The sequence below is a fragment of the Rhipicephalus microplus genome, chromosome X (genome assembly GCF_043290135.1).
Source record: "Rhipicephalus microplus isolate Deutch F79 chromosome X, USDA_Rmic, whole genome shotgun sequence".
Taxonomy (NCBI): Eukaryota; Metazoa; Arthropoda; class Arachnida; order Ixodida; family Ixodidae; genus Rhipicephalus; species Rhipicephalus microplus.
This window is the reverse complement of record NC_134710.1, coordinates 24,880,060-24,905,891: the sequence shown is the minus strand read 5'-3', so window position 1 is coordinate 24,905,891 and position 25,832 is coordinate 24,880,060. Positions and strand designations below refer to the sequence as shown.

The 25,832-nt window shown below is 41.5% G+C and overlaps 1 protein-coding gene across 7 annotated transcripts in view; it reads right to left on the bottom strand.

Moving 5' to 3' along the window:
* The window catches only part of Ae2 (anion exchange protein Ae2), a 289,588-nt gene that overhangs the window by 78,851 nt on the left and 184,905 nt on the right, over positions 1-25,832 (bottom strand). For 6 of the 7 annotated variants that reach the window (XM_075881985.1, XM_075881984.1, XM_037426681.2 and 3 more), the window contains 8 exons: positions 19,274-19,428; positions 12,126-12,466; positions 9,880-10,019; positions 8,720-8,822; positions 8,042-8,193; positions 6,456-6,634; positions 5,894-6,118; positions 1,182-1,333 (listed from right to left, as the gene is read on the bottom strand). In XM_075881985.1, coding sequence (XP_075738100.1) covers positions 1,182-1,333; positions 5,894-6,118; positions 6,456-6,634; positions 8,042-8,193; positions 8,720-8,822; positions 9,880-10,019; positions 12,126-12,466; positions 19,274-19,428 — 1,447 coding nt within the window. The remainder of the gene's footprint in view (positions 1-1,181; positions 1,334-5,893; positions 6,119-6,455; positions 6,635-8,041; positions 8,194-8,719; positions 8,823-9,879; positions 10,020-12,125; positions 12,467-19,273; positions 19,429-25,832) is intronic. The other variant, XM_075881990.1, reaches the window with a different exon arrangement.

Genomic DNA, 25,832 nt, shown 5'->3' with positions numbered 1-25,832 from the left:
CTCAATCAATTCCCTTCTTATTTATTTATTTTTACATACTGCAGTCTTAATAAGGCTATTGCAAGAGTGAGAAAAAGAAGAAATCAACATTCATCAACAGTTTTCCAGAAATTCTTGAAGGGGTAGAGAACGAACACTTCCGGGCAGTAAATTCCAGGCTTCTATAGTTGAAGAGAAAACTCTGTATTTGAACATGTCAGCGTGGATGAAAAAAGTTGCAATTTTAAGGGCACGGTCACTTCTCGTAGATGAAGATTTAGAAAATTTTAGATATAATTCGAGGGTGCTGAAGCGAGGAGAATTGATTAAAATGTGCAGAAATTATAGGCATTCAACATGGCAACTCTTCGCAAGTGTAGCGAAACCTAGCTAAGGAAGGAAATTCGTTGGAGAAAAATCCTTGTAATATCTCTTGCATACAAAGTGCACAGCTCTTTTTTGAATGGCTTTTAGTTTCTTAATGTCACATTTCTTATGGTAATTCCAAACCACGCTATCATATTCATGAATGCTTCGAATAAGTGTTTTGTAAGTAAGCAGTTTAGTTTTCTGAGAAGCAAGACTGAGCACACGAAATAAATAACCTAAACTCTTAAGGGCTTTGTTGCATGTGAAATCAATACATTTGGACCATGGTAAATCATGTGCCATAAAGATAGTACCAAGGTACTTAAATTTAGACACTCTGCACAAACTAACACGATAATGTGTGGTGCATGTCCTGCAGTGTACTTATGCTGATGTGCATTATTGTACCCTACTTGTCTCAAGGTTAGTTAATCCAATATTTAAGGTTTAACGTCCCAAAACAATAACTTGATTATGAGGGATGCCGTAGTCAAGGGTTTCAGAAATTTTAATCACCTGGTGTTCTTGAACGTGTATTCTACCATTTTGCCTTCATCGATATGTAACAGCCATGGCTAGGACTGAATTGATGACCTTCAGGTCAGCAACCAAGTTCCTTAACCGTTACACCACTGTGGTAGACTTTAGTTGATACAGAAGGACTATAACAACGATGGCTACACACGCAACACTGCATTTGTAGCTCCTCTTAACCTCAGCCTTCTCACAGTTGCTGAATTAATTATGGCTAACAAATTAATGCTAACTACTCTTCGAAATTCCAATCTCAAGAAAGCTGGGACAAAGATAAGAGTAAAGCACATAGCACTTACTTGAGTGCTGTGAATGTACCGGAGGAGTTACGACGTAGAAAAGTGTTGAGGCCCTTCTCCGCACCATGCCGGTGACGCAACAAGAGCACACGTAAAACAGCACCATGGCTTTCTGGTGGTATCTGCTCCGTCAGCACCATGTTGTCAACAACCTAAGTATTGGAAATGAGAAGTCGGAACATAGTGAACATTGTTTGCAGGAGCTTTATGCAACTTTTGTGCATAAAATTTTCAGCATCATTTTTTCGAAAACATAATACCTTATCAATGGGAACTGTGCATCAACCTTTCAATGCTGCAGCCACTGCAATTAGTATGTTTTACAAACAGTGGTTTTATGACTTACATACTTTTCTTCATTAGTCAGTGAGTGTTGGATTCATTTATATAGGGGGTTTAACGTCCCAAAACCACCATATGATGAGAGACACTCAGTGAGTATTAGAAGCTGGTGGAAAAAACCATAGCAACGATTCATTTGAGACTTGAGAAGCACGGTTTCTCACACAGCATCACTCCACTAAAAGTACCTACACTGGGTATTTTTGCATAGACTGCCTGAAGTTTAAAAAAAATGAAGTATTCAAGATGAAACTGAAAATTTTTAGAAACCAAATTCCTGCAAGCATTGAACATTGTGAAACAGAATATAAAACCTAACCTTCTTCCTCATTACATACTTATCCACAGGAAAATGTGTAACTGGGAATCCACCTGGTTTCAAATGGTATTAACTGGTATTAACTGGTATCAGCTGGTCCCAGATAGGAACTAACTGGTCCCAGTTGATTCCAGTTGCTACTGGTTCCAGTTGGCAACTGGTACCAGTTACAACTCAAAGTTGATTTCTGTTGCAACGGGTTCCAGTTAACAGCTGGTCCCAGTTCCACCTCAACTGGCCATCAACAGGATGACCCGCAGCTATATTTTCTTGTTTAGACACCATCCTCTCTGCTTATTTATAATAATACAAATAATCTTACCTGACCTGATATGTATTTGTTATCATAGATCATTCTATTGTGCAAATTTAGAACACAATGCACTCAAACTACATTAAACTATGTTTAGACTACAAACTACATCCATTACATTCAGCTAATACTAAAAAGCTGTTGTCAATCATCCACGTCCGTCACGGCCCTATCGATCTCAGAATGTTAATATTGTTGTTGTTTCATTAGGAGCATGCCTGCTTTATAGTGTTGTATGCAGCACTGTGATTACTTCTGTGCAATGACGAAATATGAAGTAGAGCCGATAGCTACAATAGCAGTCACCGCCAACATGCTGCCGATACAAACACATTCTAACATGACAGCAGTCATCACAAACGCTCACACAGTGAGCATTGAAGCAGTAAGTAATGAAGCATAAATATTACACATAAAATAAATTGAAATGAATAATTCTGTTCTAATCACACAATATTTATAGCAGGAAAAAAACTGGATGACAAATACAGAAAATTTCGAATTCACAGCACAATATTGGTTTCATAGTTCATATGAGGTGAGCGCTAGCTACCGAGCAGTGGACGCACCGCTGAGTTGTGTTGTTCTTGAAAAGTAATGTGGAGTCATGGCATGCGTAAATTGCATTTTGTCGAATTGGTGTTTTTCATCTCTGGAAGACTAACTACAGGTGATCGTCAGGCAAGACTTGTTTTCGCCTGTGACAAGATGGATACACGGATCCAATCTATGTGGAATGTGTACACTGCCTGCCTTGTCTGCCATACAATTGTTTGAATGTAAGTATATCATCTATGTGCTTCGAGTTCTAGTTGTCTAGTATCCTAGAGAAGATGTAGATATAATGTGAGGCAGAATGTTTTGAGTGCTGAGACAATGAAAAATTTCATTGTAAGTAAATGTTTTTGGCCCTATTCTGTAAATTATTTGAGTATGGGTTTGTGCGGAGTGCTTGCTGTCTAAGAGTATCACAAACAAGTTCTGCACAATACTTGTATATTGAACAACATGTTAAATAACTATAAAGTACACGTAGCTTAGTCCGCGACAAGGAAAGCACGTCATGGAAAGCTGTTCTTATCATGCAAGTGAATATTCCCGAACCTGTCGCATATGTAGGCATGCATAGGCACTGTTTATGTGCAACCACAGTGCTGGTTCAAGTCAGCTTTACAGTAGCAATTGCTTATTAGGCAGTGTAACATTTTTTGTTATATTAATAAATCATGGTAATCATCTAAACTTAGCATGGAATTTGTTGGAGTGTTTGATGTGTTTATAATGAGAATTATTTACACATTCAAGATTATTTGAGCTAACTGGAGTGTATATATGTACATTTGGGCACCAATGAAGAATGGGGCCTGTTCTCAACTGGAATTTTTTCCCAACTGAAAATGCATTCTCAACTATAATGCATTCTCAACTGGAAATGTGTTCCTTAAACCACATGAACTAGACCCAGTTGAAACCAGTTGGATTTCCAGTGACAAATTTTCACCTCGATAGATATGCCCAATTTACCTATCCAATTAGAAGAACTACATGCCATCTGACAATCAAAATCTCTAGCCTGTTTTCATTTGAGGTGCACAAGAATGTACATGTACAAGAAATATCAGCCGGCAAAAACAGCAATATATGACAACCATGGTGAAAAAATATATTTCTTTCCTTGAGCACTGACATTTTGGCCTTTACAGAGGAGCCTTGCTTATCTTGGCCGGTGTCTATTTCTGTTTTTGGCATCTCTGAGCAAAAGAGATTTTGTCAAGCCCTCAACTTCAAATATCAACCATTCATGTTTCATGGTGTCTTTTAATCTACACCATTGAAGTCAAATAATATTCGTTATTTTCATGAGGTGGTTACAACTCATGGGATGCACTAACACAGATGAACTTTTCAAAACAAAAGTTATACCACTGGAAACTTGAGCCACACTTGTTTTGTTTTTTTATTAGAAGATAAACTACTACATTCCATTTTTTTTGTGTGCCCACTGTTGACAGTGGTGCCATTGGTTTATAATGCACATAACACCAAAATACATTTTGAAGGAAGTTGGTAAACAGATTATCACCAGGTATGAAGTGCACCACCTTTTTACATTCCATGTGACCTATCTGGCCCTCGTAACAAACATGTGAAATAATATTTAATAAAAAAGGTTTTTTTAAAGAATTAGTTTCCCCGGAAACATTCAAAAAGAAAAGCGCATCACACTTAAAACAAAATTCAGAAATTGTGACTGCACAAGAATGTTAGTTACATAACAGTAATCCTTCGCTTAAAGAAAAGCCTGACATGATAGTGTCAAGAGCTTTTAACAGACAACAAAAGCACGCTGCACTGCCACTTGCAGTCACCTCGTGCAGGACCACCTGTTAAAGTGCACGTTGAGAGTTTAGATTACAAAACGAAGCAGTGAGAAATCACCATTCATTAAAACTGTGCCACATGGTCGTTAAAGCATCATGAGTCACAAATAAAGCACCGAGGTGCCCGTTCATATCATTAAAAATGGTTTGAACGTGCGTTCTGTCACTACGGCTTCGCAAATAACCTAGTGTCTCTCTCTACTTGCAGACACCAATGTGCGGATTTTGCGGACGATGGCTCTTACAAATGCATAATGCAATGCAAACTCATTTGTCTAAATAAGTTAGTACCTAATGGGCATAAATCAGAAATGGGCTGCACACGTTCTGTCGCTCATAGAACCCATTTTGTGAACCCGTGTGCATGCGCCAGAGCATCGAGGAGATGCATCACATGCAGGGAATGCAGGGAAATGACTGCACGTTTACAGTTACTCACGGCAAACTCACACACGTAGGTGACCGCACCCAACAGTATCGACATAAAAACTGCAGCGACCGGGAGAACGCGCTACGCACAACAAATAACTTGAGAGTCAACCCCACTATGCTCGCCACTCATCTCTGTGGTTTTTGTAAGGCGACAGTGCCAAACAGAGCACACAGACTAGCTAGTAGAAGCAGCATGCTCGATGCACTGCAGCACATTTTTGCGGGGTCACGTATATTTACAACAATTAGGAAGAGATTATGGCGGCACCATGGGAGCCTTCGTCATTAGAAAAGTGCAAAGTAAAAAAAACGCGATTGGGTATGTCTTATTAGTTAACTCGGCCTTTTTTCCCCACTGAAGCCGAGGTTGGCACCAAAATTCTAGCTTTCGAGGCTGTTTTGGAGCAGTTCGGCACAATTTTCGTGATTTGTATGCTTTTGGAGCAGCTTGGTGCAACAAAACGGAAATGTATCGAAAATTCGCAATATGCACCAGAAATAGATATATCCAAGAAGCATAGGCGCGTACGCACATTCATGCCGAAACGAATCATGTGTGTCTGTCTCATCCCTGAATGGGTCTATGATAAATGACAGATGACGTAGGATCTATAGTGGTGATGTTGCAATGAAGTCATAAGCATGCAATGAGCCACGCTCACCACATTAGAACTCTGTATGTGAGGTGCATAGACCATTTTTACACTATCTTTTATTAGAGTAGAAGCTATGACTGTTGTAACTGAAGTGTTTTGCTGCAACATAGCTGTGAGCCCAACTATTTTTTTAGCTACTGCACTTGTGCTTGAGCTAACATAGAACGGCGCAAAGTGGCACACACCTCTCGATCTGTTCAGTTCTGTGCAGATTTTTCATGAAAGTATAATAGTGCAGCTTTGAAGCCAAATACAAAATAAAAGTTTACCTTGTTGGCAATGCCAGTGAGATCCTTCTCTTCAAGGTCAAGCAGCACAGTGCCTTGTTCAATGCACTTGCGCAGGCAAAGTAGTGAGTGGAAAGATAATGAGGCCAAGTGTGGCTTGCCCCAGCGATCCACATCCTCTTTCAGGTTTTCTTCATATTTGATCCAACGTGCAGTCTCTTTCCACTCGTATGTTTCCGGAACAAGCTCATCTAGCTCCACAAATATCTGTGCAAAATAATAGCACGCAAGAAAAGACGATACGATTTGAGGCTGTTGATATACCACTAAAAAGAAGCTCTTCAAAACATTGTTTCCTTAACTAGCACATCTGTAGTATGAATTGGCACTGTCTTCCATACATTAATGGTACAAAGAAACGCATGCAATTAATACAGGCCAGTGGCTAAACAACACTGGATGGACACAGGGGACTCACTGTTTTCAAGTGATTTACAATTGCACCAGTTCAAAGTCAATGCTATGCCTCTACTTCCTACTCCTGACAAAGCATTTCTATGCAATATTATCTTATTAAAACTTGTTCATGAATACCGTGACTTACTTCATGTGGCTTTCGATCATAGAGCTTTTTCATGAATGGAACAGAGTATCTTTTGCCAGAACCTGGTGGAGGTGCTTTTTCAGAAGATTCTTCAGATGCAGGCTGCATAAATGAAAGCACAGTGTTCTTTGCAAGAATTTTGTGCCGTCGCATGCCTTTCTGGTCTTCAAATCTATGGCCTGAAATGAAAAATAAGTTTGTAGTTGTGCATGTATAAAACCTACAATAGTTTAACAAGAGAAATTAGGAGATGAAAATGCTTTCTGGTTGGGGCTTGAAAGAGTGTAATAAATTTTATTGCAACACTGCAATCATTTAAAGACTACACAAGGAATTTGGATTAGTGTGAACAGTGATTTCTCCTGACCTGAGTGGTGTATGACTACTACAACACGCAGCCAACAAATGTTGACCAAACACAAAGAAAGTAGTACAACACAGCCCATATCACGTTATTTTTTTATGCCTTGTTCATAATCTGCTACAACAGAATATAACATTCCCTTTGGCCAGTACGTACCCTTAATTCAGAAAAGGCTACATTCTCCAAAATGAGCCCAAACTAAGCAGATACAATACGCACGAGTTTTACATATACTACAATGAACTAGGATAGCAACACCGGTTAATGCAAGGACAAATAAAACATAAGACTTCAGATAGATGCAATTTTAGCTATCTCGTGGCAACTAAAGTAAACACTGATCTTTCATATTTCTGTTGTAATAGGTGCATTGTGCTTACTTATAAAGGCATACAGACAAAAAAACTCATGCTTCCCTCTTTTTTATTATTATTAAGCACAGCAAATACCATTTTTTTAGTGCAGCCAGTTTAAATAACATGCAGAGTGCGCAATTAACTTTGGACATGAAACTAGCAGCAGCATCTGCAACCAAAACTGAAGATGAAGTCATGTTGGAGCCATAGGTCATTTATGTGCCTGCTCATCATGTCCTGTATAGCAGCTAAAGGTAGCAAAATCACAGTACCAGAAAGCTGGTAGTGCATTGCCTAATTAGCCCTACAATATCTTCCAGCTTTTGGCTTCTACTTGTTTGATATGGGCTGAGTGTGTTATCGCTACTGCGAGTTTTCTGACAACAGTTTAATCCATCATCTGGCCGTTCTATTTTTCAGTGAGTTACCAAATAAATGAACTGAAATTGTAATGCCATGGCAATGTGGCCATATTTGTCAGTGGTGTGTAGTAATGCATGGCTGCCACCTAAGGTCCTTGTGCAGTGTGCTGCCTCCCGCTTCATGTCCAAAGGTGCACGGTATCTGGCATATATTTCGGACTCTTCTCAACAAATTATGTTGTAAATCAACACTGCATGCTTGTGGAATTGATGCTATATAGTTTAATGAATTTTGACAGCTGTAACTTAAAGAAAAAGAAATATTTGGAGCAATGCTTCTCTAAATTTCAGGTCTTATTCTTTATAAAAAAAAATGAAGAAACTTTTCCGAAAATTGCTACAACTCAGAAAACTTCCGAGCAAAATTTTTGTCTGAAACACTGTCATTAATTTTTACCCATGTGTCTGTAGAAAGAAACAATAAGCTGAATATTGAGAACTTACTCGCCATCTCTTCAAGGTCAGCTGATTGTAAAGTCATGGCTTCTTCTGGCTCTGTGATAACCCTGTGTTTATCTTCAGCATCGTGGAGAACCATTAGGCTTGGATCATAGATGTACCGACGTCGCTTGTGCCTGTGATGATGGTGGTGATGCCTAGCACAAAAAAAAAGGAGGGATCATAATGCAATTTCAAATGTGCAAGCATTCTTCGGTGATGGAGGTGTGCAGTAAAAAGTGGTGTGGTTTTGTGTATGAGAGCATAACAAAAATAGCTGATGCAGAAGAGTAGGCCACAATGTTTTGCTGCAAAGAGTAACCATACCACAACCACACAGTTGGCATCAAACGAATGCAGGCAACTACAATTGTGACAAGCAACTAGATCATGCAGTAAGTGTGAAAAGAAAACAGCGCAACGCAGTGACCATAACAAGTGTTATACTGGCCATACTGCATGAGCAAGAATACAGTAGGCCACAATAATTTTGTTTCAACAAATTAACCAACAAAAGAAGAAAGAAAGAAAGAAGTAAAAGAATCAATCGAAAAAAAACTGCTGCATTGCATTTAGTAATGCTATCATGTGTGCACTACATGCACATCTGAAGCTGTAGAGCATTTTACACAGTTTTCAGATGTAGAAATGGGAGTGCTGTTCACTCAGCTAAGCTGTCATTACCTATCTTTTGCTCTATATTGTTCCAGTCCTTTTGACGTTGGCGCAGGCTGTAGGTCACCCAGTGAAGGCTGTGGTGGTGATGCCTCTTCCGTGGAGTCAGACCCTTTAAAAGAGACAAAGCTTTCTATGCACCTCAGTTAGGTGAAGCTACGATGCTAAATAATATATACATCCACACAACACACAAATAACACACACACACACATAAGCAGCGATTTCGTCTTCTTAATAAAGTTTGAAAAATACAGTGTTCTTAAAGGATGTTTAAAAATACATAACATGCAAAGAATTCGATAATATATAAGTGACTTCTACTTTACTTCTATTTGTGCTACAAAGAAAGCTATTTGTAATATTAGAGCTTGCAACGCTGGTAGCATGGTGGCGAATTTTCGAAAACACAGGCTTTGTAAAATGGCTGTCGTCACCTGGTAATAATTCTCAATTTTTTATACATTTAAATATTTTATTTGAAAACAAATTGTGACTTGAAGCAATTCAGTCATGTGGGCATGATATACAAAATCATCAAGAAAATAAGAGAAGCAAAATATTAAATGTTTTGCCATCTTTCATGGAACCGACTTGTTAAATTCCATCTGGCCTCGCAGTGGAAATTCCAATGCAAGCGCACACAGCCCTCACGCTACAGTGGAAAGTACAATTAATATTTTGCTCACACACATCTATGGCAACTGTGCTCATAAAAAATTGCGAGAACAAGCTATGCCTTTTTTCAACTTGGTGATGTCTTGACCATTGGTCTTTTTACTGGTCAAGAAATAACTTGAAGCCCTTCTGATGGCATTCAATATGGCGTGTCCACGCCCAGAAATATATGCTTGACACTAAAGCAGCAGCCTACATTGAAGAAATTTTAAAAAATTTCAAAATAATGTCATCATGAGATATGCTTTAAAAATATGATGAAATATGATCAGCAAGAAAATTTGCAAAAAGGCTTCGAGGCATATCTTATGCAGCACAGCAAACAAGGAATAGTTAGCCAGAGTGCTGACCAACCTGAATGTATGTTACACTAGCAAAGCAAATGTCACAGCAAAAGTTAGCACCATGAGCAGCTATGTTATGGTCCCAGTGCTTTCTTATTGAGCAAAGACCTCCCAGCAACAGAAAACTCAAAACAGATAATTAATTACCCAAAATAAAAGCAACTTTGTGCTGTCCTCCATCAGATTCATTTTGCTCTTGCGAAGAATCTCGGACAGTTGATGATAAGGGGACGTCGGCATACTGCTTTCCATAATCTGCAGTTCGTGTGTCCAGGTTTGGAAAGAAGCTGCACATCATTACAAGAAGAAAAAATCATTACAGAAGCCGGTATAACTATAGAGTTGGAAATTTATAGAACAAAAAAATTGTCACCACTCAAAGCATATAAAAGTAAATGGCAATTAAAAATTTAAGTTGGGCAATAATTGATAGACCTACCAAAAGAGAGTAGGAAGCCAGCAGACCTTAAATAAAATTAAAGGAGACAATGCAGTAAAGCAACAGCCTGGTGAGCTAACATAAATTGGTTTGTAGAGCAAAGATCTCTGTGAAGAGTGCTTTAACTATGCAAGAGACTTTATAACTTAAAGAAAAAGGAGAAGGCGAGTCATAATTCAGAGACTTTTTAACAGACATCAAATTGACCGTCAGCACAAATGAAAAAACGTACAACAAATGATGCTCATTTCTCCAGTTTTAATGAAGAACCAAACATCAACAAGGCTGTGTATAGAAGGCTTACAAACCTTTTGCTTTACTTTTTTCAAGGCAACACACTATTTGCACCTAGAAAAAGTACTTGTTCACAAAAGTGGCAAGACACCTGGGTACAAAATTAGCAGATACTACATAATCCGATCTTAGAATCGACGCAGGTGGTGGCTCGCTGCCATTAGAAGAGAATGCACAATAAGGCTGAAACTTGTAAGAAATGAAACAATTTTCAGGCATTCAAAAGGATGCATGCTTACAGAATTCATGCATTGATTCATTGCACAAATTAATGAATGCCTTCACAGTATAAATTATTTATTTATATCATAAGCATTCTAAACTCAATTCAGTTATACAATTTTCCAGAGCATATGTCTCATGAAAGCTTGGTATAGAAAATTCAACAAGCCATGAACCTTACTTAATGGTTTACATGCTATAATATTGATAATAACTTGTGGACAGATGCTATTTACACTTAATTGTCAAGAGGATGGCTTCACCTTGTGACATGCTTAGTTAGCATGCCCACTACTTGTTAAGCATATGGTGGAATCATGATGTTCTTACATGGATCAAAGAGTTACTGACAAATCATAACAATGCAATGTTTGTTCAAAAGCATCAGCTCTAGTTAACTCATTGACTTAAGGAGACTTGAAAGGAATTTTATCTCAGGCCCCTTTTGCTCCTGATACACATTTAGAATCTGCTTCTAACAGTATCTTAACATGTCCAGAAAACGAATGAATAAATAAATAAATTTCAATAAATAAATAAGCCCAATTGAAACCAAAATCTTTTTGCCAGAGCTCCAGTTCAGCATGATGCAGCTAGATTCGCTTATTCCACAATTATTAATAAACGTTAGCATTTCATCATTAAAGGCACAATCAAACTTAACAGTGCTCAGAATTGCACTGTCATGCTGTCACAGCGCAAAATAATGTTTTTCCCGTGTTTTTTTTTTTTTTGCGACTGCCCACTTCTAAGGAAGAGGCAAAATTAGGCCTGGGCTCTTTGTATAATCGATGGCCATCACAATAATAATTATCATAAGAACACACTTTTAATCAATGCTATATTTTATACATATGGCAGATATTCAAAAATTACTTCCAAAGCTTCTTGGGTAACAACTGTAACAGTTTTCATTGTAGCCTCATGATACTATTGGGTGGTTGCAAACTTCTTCCTTTCATGAAGCTCTCTTAATCTAGTGATAAATGAGGGGCAAGTTTCCAGCAAGAAATCTTAATGAGGCATTGCCTTTGATATGCTTCACTGTGAAGCATGATGACGTGAACACCACACATCTAAATTACCGATCTTACAACTGGATAGCACATGATTATGATGATCACAGCTTATCATCAATCATTCAAGTGGAGGCCACTACTATAATATATATGCAGTCAATCTGATTGCCATTTTTTTCTTTAATGTGGGACGAGAACTCTTTGTATAATATTATGCAAAATAATTATTTGCAGCTTGAAAGAGAAACTTCACACAACTGAAAGTATTCTCAACGACTTATGAGGTAATATTTGCTGCTCATTGTAATGGGAACACATCAATAAATCTATCTAAAATAATTAAAGATTAAGAGTAAGCCAACAAGCACCACCAATAACACAGCACAGCAATAGCCCTTGCTCAAGAGAAAAAAGCTCACCCATAACTCCCTAATGGCTGATCATCAGGTGAAATGGACGACTTCTTCAAGGATGACTTCAATGGTTTCTCAGTCAGAGACACATCAGAAGCACGTGGCTTTAATTTAGCTGGTAGAAATTCAACCTCTGGCTCCGTATCATTTGTGACAAAAATGCGAGGTGGTTCACGGACACCAATGGTTTTTTTATCTTTTGCAGGCGTGCCATGTCTCGGGCCACTTGGACCTGGTACATCTTGTGCGGCATCAGTGGGCTGCTTTGCCTTTTTGCTATTGCTATCTTCGTAGTCATCAACCTGCTCCACATCAGAGCTCCCTTCAGCATCCTCTTCAGAGTCCTGCTGACCAAAAACATTCAGAGAAGAAAATTTTGGATTGAAGGTCGTGCATAAACTTCTTTATCAGAAAAAAAAAAATAGCTGAGAGCCAATACCAATGATAATAATAATAATATTTGGGGTGTTACATCCAAAAACTACAATATAAATATGAAAGATGCCGTAGCGGAGGGCTCCAGAACTTTTGAACATCTGGTGTTCTTTTAGATACACTGACATTGATCACACAGTACATGGGCGTCTATTATTTCATTTCCTCAAAATGCAACCACCGCGGCTGAGATCAAACCCGCCACCTTCAGGTCAGCAGCTGAACACTTTAGCCACTGCTCTACCGCGGCCAATTGGAAAGCTGAAACTAGTGTTCAACAGTGATAAGAGGCGCCATTCTCTTGTCAACACTCAAACATTACAAAGATGTGCTCCATAGCAGCAAACTGATCAGCACTGTCAAAGCTAGACCTAGAGTCATTCCATTAGGATAGCCACTCTCATGAAATATTTTGCAGTCTTCCTAGACAGGAATAAATTAAAAAGCTACGCAAAAAAATCTGTAACAATAAGTCAATGTATCTCAGTTCAATAAATCATTTACAATGACCATACCTGCAAACCTGTGAACATTCCTCATCATCAGCCTGACTACACCCACTGCAGGGCAAAGGCCTCCCTCATGATTTGCTAATCAAACCGGTCTTGTACTTTCCTTTACCACCTGCGAACCTTTAAATCTCATCGGCCCACCTAACTTTCTGTCTCCCCTTCGCGTGTTTGCCTTCTCAAGGAATCCAGTCAGTTACCCTTAATGACCAGAAGTTATCCTGCCTAAGTGCTACACGACCGGCCCATGTCCATTTCTTCTTCTTGATTTCAAGTATGATATCCTTAACCCCGGTTTGTTCCTTGCCCCACTCTGCGCTCTTCTTGTCTCTTAAGGTTAGACCTATCACTTTCCTTTCCATTGCTCGCTGCGTCATCCTCAATTTAAGCTGAACCCTCTTTGTAAGCCTCTAGATTTCTGCTCCATAGGTGCCTCCAGGTTTCTGCACCATAGTTAAGCACTGGTAAGGTGCAGCTGTTGTATACGTTCCTCTTGAGGGTTAGTGATAGACTATCATGCATGATTTGAGAATGTTTGTTGAATGTGATCTACTTCATCCTTATTCTTCTAGTTATTTCACTCTCATGGTTTAGCTCTGTGGTAACTACCTGTCCTAAGTAGACATGATCCTTTACAACTTCCAGTGTCTCCCCACCTATCGCAAAGCACTGTTTTCTGCCGAGACTGTTGCTGCACATAACTTTGGCTTTGTGCATATTATTTTCAAACTTAATTTTATGCTTTCCATGTCCAAAGCACTTGCCCCCTCTTATACTTTGGTGTAGAAGAAGTGGCAGAGCTAGCGGCGTCAGATGAACCCGAGCACGTTGCACACTACATGCTACATCAAACAGTCATTAGTGCAGATGGACTGACAACGAAAGTGAGAATAGTGTCTGACGCTTTGTCATCAAATTGCACCAGGAATGTCTGTGAATGAAAACCTAGAAGCTGCAGAAAACTTGAATCTAGATATACTTGTACTGATAACGAACTTTCACAAACACTCAGTTACAATAATGGCAGACGTGGAAAAGGCATTCATACCAGTATTCACAAAGAAGATAGAGACACCTTTCATTTTTTGTGGTGGAAGAATGAACAGTGTGACCTAACTAAGGAGAACATAGCTGGATGGAGGATTTGGCACACCGCCAAGCAGTTCCTTGTTAGCAGCAACAATACAGCATCACCTGAATCAAGAACAGCAAAACTTTCCCGAAACGGTGAATAAACTTCGGAATTCAATTTCCGTTGATAACGTCATGCTCGGAGCAATGCACAAAAATGAAGCAAAGGGTTTATACAAGGGCGCAAAGGAAATTTTTCCCCGAGCCGGAATGAGCGTAGGGAAATGGACATCAAACAGTGAAGAGATGAGGGAACATTTTTCTGAGAATCAAGACGCCGTTGCTACATCAAGTGAAACCAACGTTCTAAGAATGACATGGAACACGGATGACGATACTTTGGTCTATCCTGTGAAAAAATGAATTACAGCAGAAATGAGTGAAAAGCTGACCAAGCGAGCAGTGTTTCAAGAAATTGAAAGCGAGCAGTGTTTCAAGACAAAGGGTGTTTAACGTTCCAGTGTTTCAAGAAAGTGCAAAGATATTCGATTCATAGGGTTTTCTAACACCTGTCACATTAAGAGCAAAAATAGCTATACAAAAGCTCTGGAAGACTAAAATTTCTTGGGGTGATCCTTTACCAGATCAAGATGAGAAGAAATGAAGGAAATGGTTGGAGGAAATTAAATAAGTTGAAAATATAAGCACCACGGCAGTGCATTCACAAATAAGAAACAGCATTTGAACACCGAATTGCACATTTTCTCCGATGCAACCCCTGCGACATATGGAAGTGCAGCTTCAATGGTGCAGTGTATGTAAGTGGAGCCTAGAGCCCGAGTGAGTCCAAAGCACAAAATAAATTTCTTGGGTGAGTCTGAGCGAGTGCCCATCTCTTTTGCCAACTTTAGGTCATACCTAGTCACCTTCAGCATCGCTATCAGCCTTACCTATATTTACTCAAGAGGTATTCAAGCAGTGTCGTTCATACACTGTTCTAATATTTATTAATTAGAGGCATGAGTTACGTAGGAGGATGCCTTGACCTCCCCCCCCCCCCCAAACTATTCCAGAGAAGTTCTTGATTATTATTTATTATATCTTCTGCTGTCACCTCTTCCAAGAAAAATGGCTTTACTGGTTTGGAAGCAGTCAGAACTCGTTTTTGAAGATACTAGTATGTCAAACGGCACCAAGAAGAGAACCGGTTACATGAGATATTGGTTTGAAAGAGCACTGACGGCACCGTCAAAGAACCCAATTCAAGGCTGACAGACTCATGAGTCTACTCACTCAGACTCGGATCGAATCGCGAGTCTGAGTGAGTCCGGGTGAGTAAAGTTTTGGCGAGTTCGAGACTGGGTGAGTCTGGTTGAAGAAATATTTTCTGAGTGTAAGTTCGAGTGAGTCGGCTTCGAAAAAATTTTCACGAGTCTGAGTTCGAGTGAGTCCAAAGCTCAAAACACATTTCACGAGTGAGTCTGAGTGAGCTCCACAAGTTTTGCCGACCTATGGACTCCTACAAGAACAGAGACAAAGAGACAGTGATGATTCTCGTAAAAAGTGGTGTTTCTCCAATGAAAGCAATCATTCTAGCAATATTGGAACTTCTAGAAGCAACACTATCTGCGAAATTGCGCAATTACATCAAAAGTAACTTGAAACAAGAAATTTACCAGGTGAAGTTTTGGACCGATGCTACAATTGTATAAACAGGATAAGAAAAAACTAAGGCGTGAAGCATTCATTCAACACCAACTACAAGAAATAAGAAATTTATCAGTGGAGAATCAATGGGAATATGTGAGCAGTAATGACGATTTGGCGGTTCTTCTAACCAGAGGCATCACTGTGGAACAACTCTCATCAGCAGCAATTTGGGGAAACGGACTAGAATGGTTATAGAACAAAGGCTATCCAAGTTACAAGGAGCAAGGTGGTAATGAAGAAGCAAGGGAAGTTGAAATAATTATTGAATATACAATAGAAAAAGGCCCATAACGAGGAATTGGAATTGAAAAGTTTGGATATTGCTCAAAGATGTTGAGGGTAACAGCTTGGATGCTTCACTTCCCCACCAATGTTCAACAATACAAAATCTGCGATCCACTAACAGCTGAAGAGATCGAGGCTGCGGAGACCCGTATTATTTGGCAACAGCAAAATGTGAGCTTGCCAATGAACTGAATAAAGTCAGCACACATGAGACAATAAAGTCGGCGCACATGAGACAATAAGATGTGAGGTGTTCACAGACAAAGAAGACATACTGCGACTGAAAGGATAACTTCAAGAGACAAGTATGACATTCAACAAAAAGCATCTGATAGTACTTCCCGGCAAAAATCATTTAATAAGGCTACTGATTAGACATGTGCATGGAGAGACATTTCACAACAGAGTGTGAGACACACTAGCCTGTTTAAGAACGAAGTTATGAGTAATTAGAGGACGACAAAAAGTAAAAGATGTCATGAGAACATGCTTTATATGCAGAAAGTACGATTCCGGACAACTCGGACAAGAGATACCTAGTCTACCTGCCGACCGAGTAACAAGGACTGCATCTTTTGAAACAGTTGGAATAAACTTCACAGGTCCTCTGCAAGCAGCCAAAACAAAGAGAGATATAATGAAGGTTTGCATAATAATCCTTACATACGCAGTTACAAGAGCTGTGCACTCTGAAACAGCTAAAGGCACTTCAGCTGAAAGTTTTCAACAAGCTTTTTGATGCTTAATTGCAAAAAGAGAGATGTGCTCAGTCCCCTACAGTGACAATGCGAAGGTTTTCAAGAAAGCTAACAAAGAATTGAACCTACTAGTCGCGATGCTACGAAGTGAGACAACAATTTTCATTGTGAATCGACATATCAAGTGGAAATTCACTCCCGAAAATGCACTATGACTGGGTGGCTTTTATGAACGGCTAATACGCAGCTTGAAGTCATCTGTGCAAAAGGTGATTGGTCGGCATTTACTCCATATCAATGAGATGCATAACCTAGTTTGTAAAGTTGAAGGCATCATGAATAACCAATCACTTACGTACACTTACGATGTACCTGACGAGCCCACTTTTTTTACCCCATCTGATCTGATTGGCAGAAAGTAAAAGATTGAAGCAGACAAATGACGAGTGGGACCACAACCTACAACGGGTGTGGAGACTTCGCAAAAAAGTTACTAAAGTATGGTGGCAACAATGTAACTCTGAGTATATGAAAGAAATAAGGAGTGTATTAATGGAACCCACAATGAGAAGTAATCATGAGAAACTTAAAAAAGATGACATCATTTTATTAGAAGAAAGAAATCCAAGAGCTTTTTGGAAAATATGCTTGGTAAATGACATTTAACCAGGCCGAGACCAACTCTCAAGAGTCTATGTTTTGAAGAATCTTGACAATAACCTACTAGAAAGACCTGCGAGGTTGGTTTATCCACTAGGAGAATGCTTATAGGTGCAGACATTTGAGGCCCCGGGATGATAAAGAACCAGAAAGACAAAGGAGAAGACGACAAAGAATTAGAGAAAAAAAAAAGAAGACATATCATCACCATGTTATTCACGATCTAATTGTCTAAATAAACAGTTCTAATCGACGTGGCTCTTCAATATGTTCAATGATTTACAGCACTAGAATGGGATAGTGTGCCGTCTTAACAGCAAAGCCCACGAGAGAGAAATGGTCCTCTTTGCAATGACACCACAAGTAGGGCGCCACGATCGAACGGAGTGTTCGGCAAGTGTAATTTAAATGTGCATTGCGGAACTTTCTGCAATTTCCTAGAAAAAGAGTCACATCACACGATTCAAACTAGAAGTATCTGCAAGTATAAAAGACATATAACACATCTTTATGCATTAATGATATGAATAAAGCTCCTTTTGCCTTGTGTGAGCTTGTGCAATTCCTATCGCAGAACAGGGACCCAGATCGTCAGCTTTCTTACTGTTTTGATTGTAGAAGGCATAAAAAAGCACTTCACTGTTTATTTCCTACTTATGTACGCCTGCGTAGCTGTCATACAAACTTGAAGTTATGCAAAGAAACAAACGAAAGGGTCTGTCTGGATGGATAATATGAACACCATCAGGTGAGTTCCACGACCACCCCTCTCCAGCATTAGGCAGGAGAGTAATGGGAATGCAATAAAAGAGGTAACTCTCAATGACAAATGCTGCTTCATTTGTTCACACGTTTTACTCCTGAAAAAGACACCACAGAACAGGAATTTAGCTAAATGCACTGCAATGTTTTCGGGTTGCTGTATTTATCCAATGAGAAAATACCCTTAATTCCTATCAGACTGCAAAAACTAGAATGCATCAGGCTTCCTCAAACACCAAGTGTGTCATGCAGATGAAAAAAATCTCAAATGCTTCATACAATAAACGAGTTTTCTAGGTACATGCACGACCAGAGCAGCAACTAAAGCTACAGATCTTGGTGGCTTTGTATCTCACCTACTCACACATTACTTCAGGGGGCGGTGAAAGGTCGCGACACAGTAGTACGGTGTGCTCAGGCAGCATTGGCCGTCATCACAAAAAGAGCCAAGTTTTCAGTGCCAGACAGCACACTACCCCATTCCAGCACAGCATACTCAAACTACACCAATGCTCTTCACCTTCCCCCAGCCACCATGGAACAAGAGTTCAACCTCCCCCCCCCCCCCCCCCCCAAAAAAACAAAATTTTGACAACACCCACGGTCAAGTCAAAATTACATGCTTAACAATGAAGGTAAAAAATGAAAATTAAATGATGCCATACTTCTCACAATGGCCTGCATTTGATCGATCGGCTTTCCGGCAGAGGAGTGCAAACTCAGAGGCCCTCGGACGCCATTATTGTCAAAAATCAACATGGCCACAATGCTGCTCTTTAAACAATATCGCGAAAGGTGTCCTTGGGGTGGGGGGACAAGGAAGCTGCCCCCCTTCCCCCAACTCACTCCCGCGCACGCCTGTGATGGCATTCATTACTTCGTGCCTTTAAGGCAGAACTGACATTTTTGGTAACATATTTTAATAGACAAAATAAGCGTTCCAACTATTGTGAACCACACTCGCTCACATTTATGTTGAAAAAATTCCCCACGATGTCAGAATTCTGTGTCGGCAGACACTCACCTTGCTGCTCTGGCTGGGCTCTTTCGCTTCGGCAACAGCGGGAAGATCCGCAGGATCCTGATTCCCTGAAATGCTGGGTATAGAGCTTCTCCGGCGATGGTAATGGTGTTTCTTTAGCGGTTGATGGTGATGAGGAAAGCCGGCACCCCTGTGCACTGTAAATGAAAGCGTGCACAGATGTCAATTTTGCAAAAAATATATGTTTATTAAAAGGGTTTTTAAAAACACTTTTAAAACAAGAAAAAGGAATACTAGTGTCACTAATAATGCTTTGAAACCAAATGGCCAAGTCACAAAAACTAAACCCACAAGTTAATGTTTCTACCCAAATTTAAACAAGAAAAGGGGCATCAGACGTACTTTTGAAGTATTGCAACATAGTTGCAAACAAGGCAAACCATGCAAACAAGAACTGTCAGGTACAACTTCAGAAGGCAGCAATATTAATTATTCCTCTTCATAGGCGGATGAGTCTGCACCAGCAGGCGCTGGTCGCCACCTTCCGGCTCATGAGTGAGACTCTTTCTTCAGCCGCGGAGGCAATCGGCGGTTGTAGTCTGGTAAACTGGACGAGGCCTCTACCGCCTTTTTAAGTTGTATCCCACTGGATACACTCGGCCAGAATATTGCACGGTAAGACATACAGTCACACCGGCATATATCAAACTCGAAAAAAAAAAAACTTCATATACAACTTTAATAGAATTACTTTAATTTCCGTTCCAATTTTTTTGCTTCACGGCAATGTTGAAAATAACATAAGGTAAATACTTTCACCGTTCATGCGGCAACACACACACTTTTTTAAAAATGTATTTTTTCGCGGTCTGTAGTTGGGGATGCGAGACGATATGCATGAGTGGATTATACGCGAAAAAATTTATCTATGTAAATGGTGCCTCAAAACCTTCATAAGCAGTTGTCCCTATAAGTGTCGGGCACCGGAGAGAATGTAGTTCACTTGCCCACGTCCCTTCTGTTTCACAGTTAAACCTGCTTATAACGAACCTCCGTATAATGAAGTTTTTCTATTCCCCGCCATTACTTCATAGAAGCCCACATATTTGCGACCACTATGTAACAAAGTAATAGCAGGAGACATCCTCGATATAACAAATTTTTGCCATGGCCAGTCTAGCAATTTCGCCCCGCATTTTGTCCCTTTAAATTTGGCACGAGCATGCATCTTCCGCAGTAGCCCCACCGCCGACAAAGCGCGATGAATATTTTAGACGGTGTTGGCTCATCACCCCGGCGACTCTTAGGTGAGAGCTAGCGCTAGGCGGGCAGGCGGGACTTCTTGCCTGCTGTAAGCGCTTGCGCGGATGTGCCCTCCCGCTCCTCCAAAAAAAAAAAAAAAAAATTGGCACCGTATCTGCATCTTACACTGCAAATGTTGTCGAAAGACAACAGTCTATATTGCCTCTAGAGAGAGTGAACAAAATGTTTATTTGGTGTTCTGGGCAAGAAAATCAGTGATTGGTATTCTGGAGGTGCTGCGTTAGAGTGCCTCAAGCGTGCAGCGGAGGCAATTGAGCGCATAAAGTAATGTCACACGTGAGACGCGAGCGTCATCTGCCAATTATCTTGAAAAACGAAGCGCGCGCGCCCTGCGCGCCCGTCTCGGAGGTGATAAGGTGTAGAACGCAAGGCGACAGGTAGGTGCCACCACCGTTTGATTTGCCGGGTTTAACGCCCCAAAACCAGCATATAATTATGAGACACGCCGTAGTGGAGGGCTCGGGAAATTTTGACCTCCTGGGGTTCTTCAACATGCACCCAAATCTGAATACACGGGCCTACAACATTTCCGCCTCCATCAGAAATGTAGCCGCCACAGCCGGCATTCAATCCCGTGACCTGTGGGTCAGCAGCCGAGTACCTTAGCCACTAGACCACCGTGGCGGGGCTAAGTGCCACCACAGTGTCGTCTTAGCAAAGCGTTGTAAACACTTGCCTTTTCGTGCAAGCGTTGCATGGTCAGTGCAACGTGATAAACACTATGGTCCTTAGAATTATGTATGCCTTTTCTAGTAAGAGACACGCATACAGAATATTGACGTGTTGTTATGGTTCCTCAGATATGCGCAATAATTGCTTTTTAATTGACAATCGCACAAGTATGAACGCTGAATCTTGATTGATATGTGGGGTTTAATGTCCCAAAACCACCATATAATTATGAGATTGATTGATTGATATGTGGGGTTTAATGTCCCAAAACCACTATATGATTATGAGAGACGCCGTAGTGGAGGGCTCCGGAAATTTTGACCTCCTGGGTTTCTTCAACGTGAACCCAAATCTGAAATGCTGAATATTGAGCAATATTGGTGGGTGCTGCGGACGGGGTCGGCCGTTTGGAGTATCGTTCGGCCACTTTGGTACTGTTCAGGGTACCGTTAAGGGCGAGCGGGCGGGCGGGCGGGCAGACGGATGGACGGACAGACAGACCAAAATTTTTGCGTCGAAGGTCCCCAAGAAAGCCTACAGTCTTTGAAAATGAAAAAGAAAAAAAAGCTACTTTTGTGTTGGTGGTGCCACGCTTTAAGTTATCGTCACATATGTGGGGCAGCGCTGCATATAGAGAGCGTTTTACCGAATAGTTTTCCGCGGTAGCAGTATCGTTCGCTCATCGTTTTCGACGCCGTGTGCAAGTAAATGGTTTCACTGCGCATGCATGGTGTGACTACCGACGACGGTCAGCTTCTCTTCTTTTTTTTAAATGCAGACAACCGTGTCGTCACTATAGATGGGATGTCAGATTAGGCACTCATGGAAACTCTCCGAGGCCACGGTGACGACGGATCTTCGGAGGTCGACTCGTCACGCGCTTCCATTTTGCGCCGCGAGTTCGCGGGACCGTAGCCTAAGAGTGCTCACGCACTCTTATCCACTCGTGAAAGTTACGATGCTCGAGGGCATGTTATCAGTTTGGACTTGTTACGGCGGCGAAGGCAAATACCCACCGATGTTCAATTTGAGCGTTTCATTCTTGAATTTTTGTAACGAACCTGCATATAACGAAATCCTCGTTATAACAAACTTTCCCGGAAATTTGTCAATTTCGTTATATCCAAGCTTAACTGTACTCAGTCTTAACCATTTTCAAGTTGTTTTTAATCATGCTACCTGACCAACAAGCCCAACTTTCAATACTACTGCACCACACAGGTATAGTCCACCTTGGCCCTAATGTTGGCTTTCACTGTTTAATGATTTCATGCCCATTCTGCGTTGCCCCAGCCACAGAAGTAATGCTCGATCACCAATTGGGAACCTGTCTGGGCATAGAGTTTATGCCAGGCTCGCACTCGCCACTTAAGCAGCCTTCACCACCACCCCGGCCGACCACATGACTTGACGAGCTGGACGCACGGTCCACTGCATCGACCTCTCCTGGCCTTCATACAGAAAACATAACTTTTCCTTTTTTATTTAACTTGTACCATAGGGCATATTGGCGCCAATAAAAAAAAGACACAGTTTCGCCAAAAGGGCGCAGCAATGGCATAAACATATAAACCTAATCTGCTCGAAAGCGCTCCGAAAATTGGGCTTCTTGAAGCGAACGTTAAAAGATGCAACTCACGAATGCAAACTAACAGCATACAAATCCCTGATACGGCCTGTTCTTGAATACGCCTCCGTTGTCTGGTCACCTCACTGCGCATGCGACATAGCACACTTGGAAGGTGTTCAAAAAAAAGCAATAAGATTCATATATCACCGTTATGATCACAATTTTTCGCCTTCGTCACACGCTGTACGTCTATCACTCAAATCACTTGAACACAGACGTACTTGCGAGCGTATCGGCACTTTACATAAAATCGTGAACAAGATAATCACCATTGACATGCCCTTTTCCTTTGCCAACTCCGTTGCAAACACTCGCAGGTCAAACCCCATTAACATCACACCCTTCATGCCAGTTCTAGATTGTTTTAAGTTTTCATTTTTTTCCTTTCACAGTGGAATTGTGGAATAATCTGGATATTTCTCTCCGAAAGTTGCCTACCAATAGTTTTTTGAATGAACTACCAAACCATGTGTTTTGTTAGTTTAGTGTGTATTCACTGTTATGGACCCACTCCTGCAATGTCTCGAACTGTGAGACAGCAGTATTTGTAAATAAAAAAAAAATACATGCGATAGCAAAATATTCTAACGTTTCACAAAGCAAGGCTAGCATCCGATCTAACGAAACTCTACATAACGCTAGCGTAAAGATGCGTTTACACTAGAGTCACGACACTGACAAAACCCCGACGAAGACAGGAGGCGGACGCAGGCCATCGCCTTCGCCCGCCGACGAAGTCGCCAGACCCCATGGTCCCACTAGGCTGACGACGCCTCAAAAGAAAGCATGTCGTCGTAGTGTAACATAATGGCGGACCGAAAACACCAACAAAACGAATCGGCAGATCTGCCGTCGGCGTATCGTCGGGAGATCTGTGGCTGCAGGCGAAAATTTGCCCGCATGACTTTAGGGAGTTTTAGGGCTGGGTACCCAAGCGGCTTGCGTACCCAGGACGTTGAGGCGGCGGTATTGCGCATGCGCGAAACTCCAAACAAATGCATCACAAGATCGCTGGGGAGATGGGGCCATGCGTCCACGCGGCCATAAACAACGCTGCCACACTGGCCTCCTAGTGGAGATAAATTGCTCTGCAGCGCATCATGTTACCTTCACGACGAGCAAAGCCAAGAGCTGGCCAGAGCTCTTCATTTCATTTTCACCTCAAAAACAATACGCGTAAGCCTACATGTTCATGACTGTGGTTGCACGAAGTGTCACAAGATGTCGACACTATCGTTACAGCAACCTTGTATTTTTCACTTTTTTGCGATAAAAAAAGTCATGATTTTGCCGCAACGATGATTCATTCCTATGCAAGTTAAATACAGTTAGCACGAAGGGGGGAATCTTGGGGGAGTTAACAATGCCCCCCCTCCTGAGGCTCCCATGGCGTTTCAATAGGCATCTTGGGCACCCAGGGAAGTCTTTTCTTCACTTCCCTTTTGTGTATCCCCACTTCCGTCGTCCCTCGACGCCGTGCGGGGCGGCTGCGCCGCCTAGCCGGAGAGGGACAATGGCAGAGCAGGGAGCATGGCTGAAAATGAGGTGCAGGTGTGCAATTTTAGTTGTCGCTGGGTGTGCCTCCAATGTGACGAAAGGCTGTGGAATATATATATATATATATATATATATATATATATATTACATTGGTTCTAATAACTTCCCCTATACATTCTTTGGCATTGTCTGTTAGATCTCATCATGATTGTGTGAAAACACGGAAATACACGCCCTTAGGTATACACCTCTTTCCCTTATACACACACACACACACACACGTGTGTGTGTGTGTGTGTGTGCGTGTGCGTGTGTGTGTGTGTGTGTGTGTGTGTGTGTTGCTAAATGTAGCATATAGAGTATCTCTAAGCACGACAAGGCATGGACGGAGTCTTCCAGACAGAGACCATCGGCGGACTGTTTGTCTCGCAGTGTAAACATGACGACGACAAGATACAAAACACCTCCAAAGACAGTAGGCAGACCAAAATCGGTGTCGGGTCTCTCTAGTGTAAACCCACCTTAAGAGAACACGGCCGCTCCAAGTACACTTTTGGCTCCGTTTTTTCGTGTTAAGAGGGCAGCGCAGCCCGCCCGCTGTGGGAGCACAAGGCGCGCGCCTTAAGGGGTGTGGGTGTGGGTGGGGGGGCTTGTGGTTGCCACGATTCACGCGGCAACCATAAGCCCCCCCCCCCCCCCCCCCCCCGATGTTTACTCACTAGAAAATCGCGCGCACGGACGACCCCGACCGGAAAGGCGATGCTCGCACCGCGGAAAAAGGAAACTAGCACATCCTCCGCCGTGTATCATACATATACGTGAATGACGGCGGCGACAACAAAAGCCACCAGCCGAGACTGTCCATAAAGTTGCTATCGCAATAAAAAAAAAATATTGTTTCATCGGACGCTGTACAAAGCGGCTTCTTTTTCCCACGTTCGACTGTATTGATTATCGCTAGCTTTGCGCAAAACCGTGGGTTCCTCAGTTTTGCGGCGCCCCTACCCGTTAATAGAACGAGCAGAGAAGTGCGAACGCTGCTGACCCCGCACGTTGGGCCGGCGGCGGAGCAAGGAATCATGCGGGAAAGCACACGATGGCGAGCGGCAGTTTCGGAACGCCCGCTCTCCCAAATGGACCCGAGAATATCTCATTCAGCGAGAAAAATCCAGACATTTGAGAGGGAAAGCAAAGGGAACGTTTGGAGCAGCCCGATGTTCCATATATGAACATGGTGTTAAGTGTTAATTTATGTGTGGCATATGTTCAAAAATTGGTCGACATAAACGATGATTCGATTTACCCAAGTTCGATACGTCGGGTACGACTATTTTAATAATAATAAAATAAGCGGTTTATTTCACCAGCGCCTTCCAATACATGCGCCCAATCCAGCTGTTCACCACCATCTCCTCATACCCATCACCCAGCCTTCGCCTGTGCTCTGCGGTCATGGGGAAGAGAGCTCTGGGAAACGAT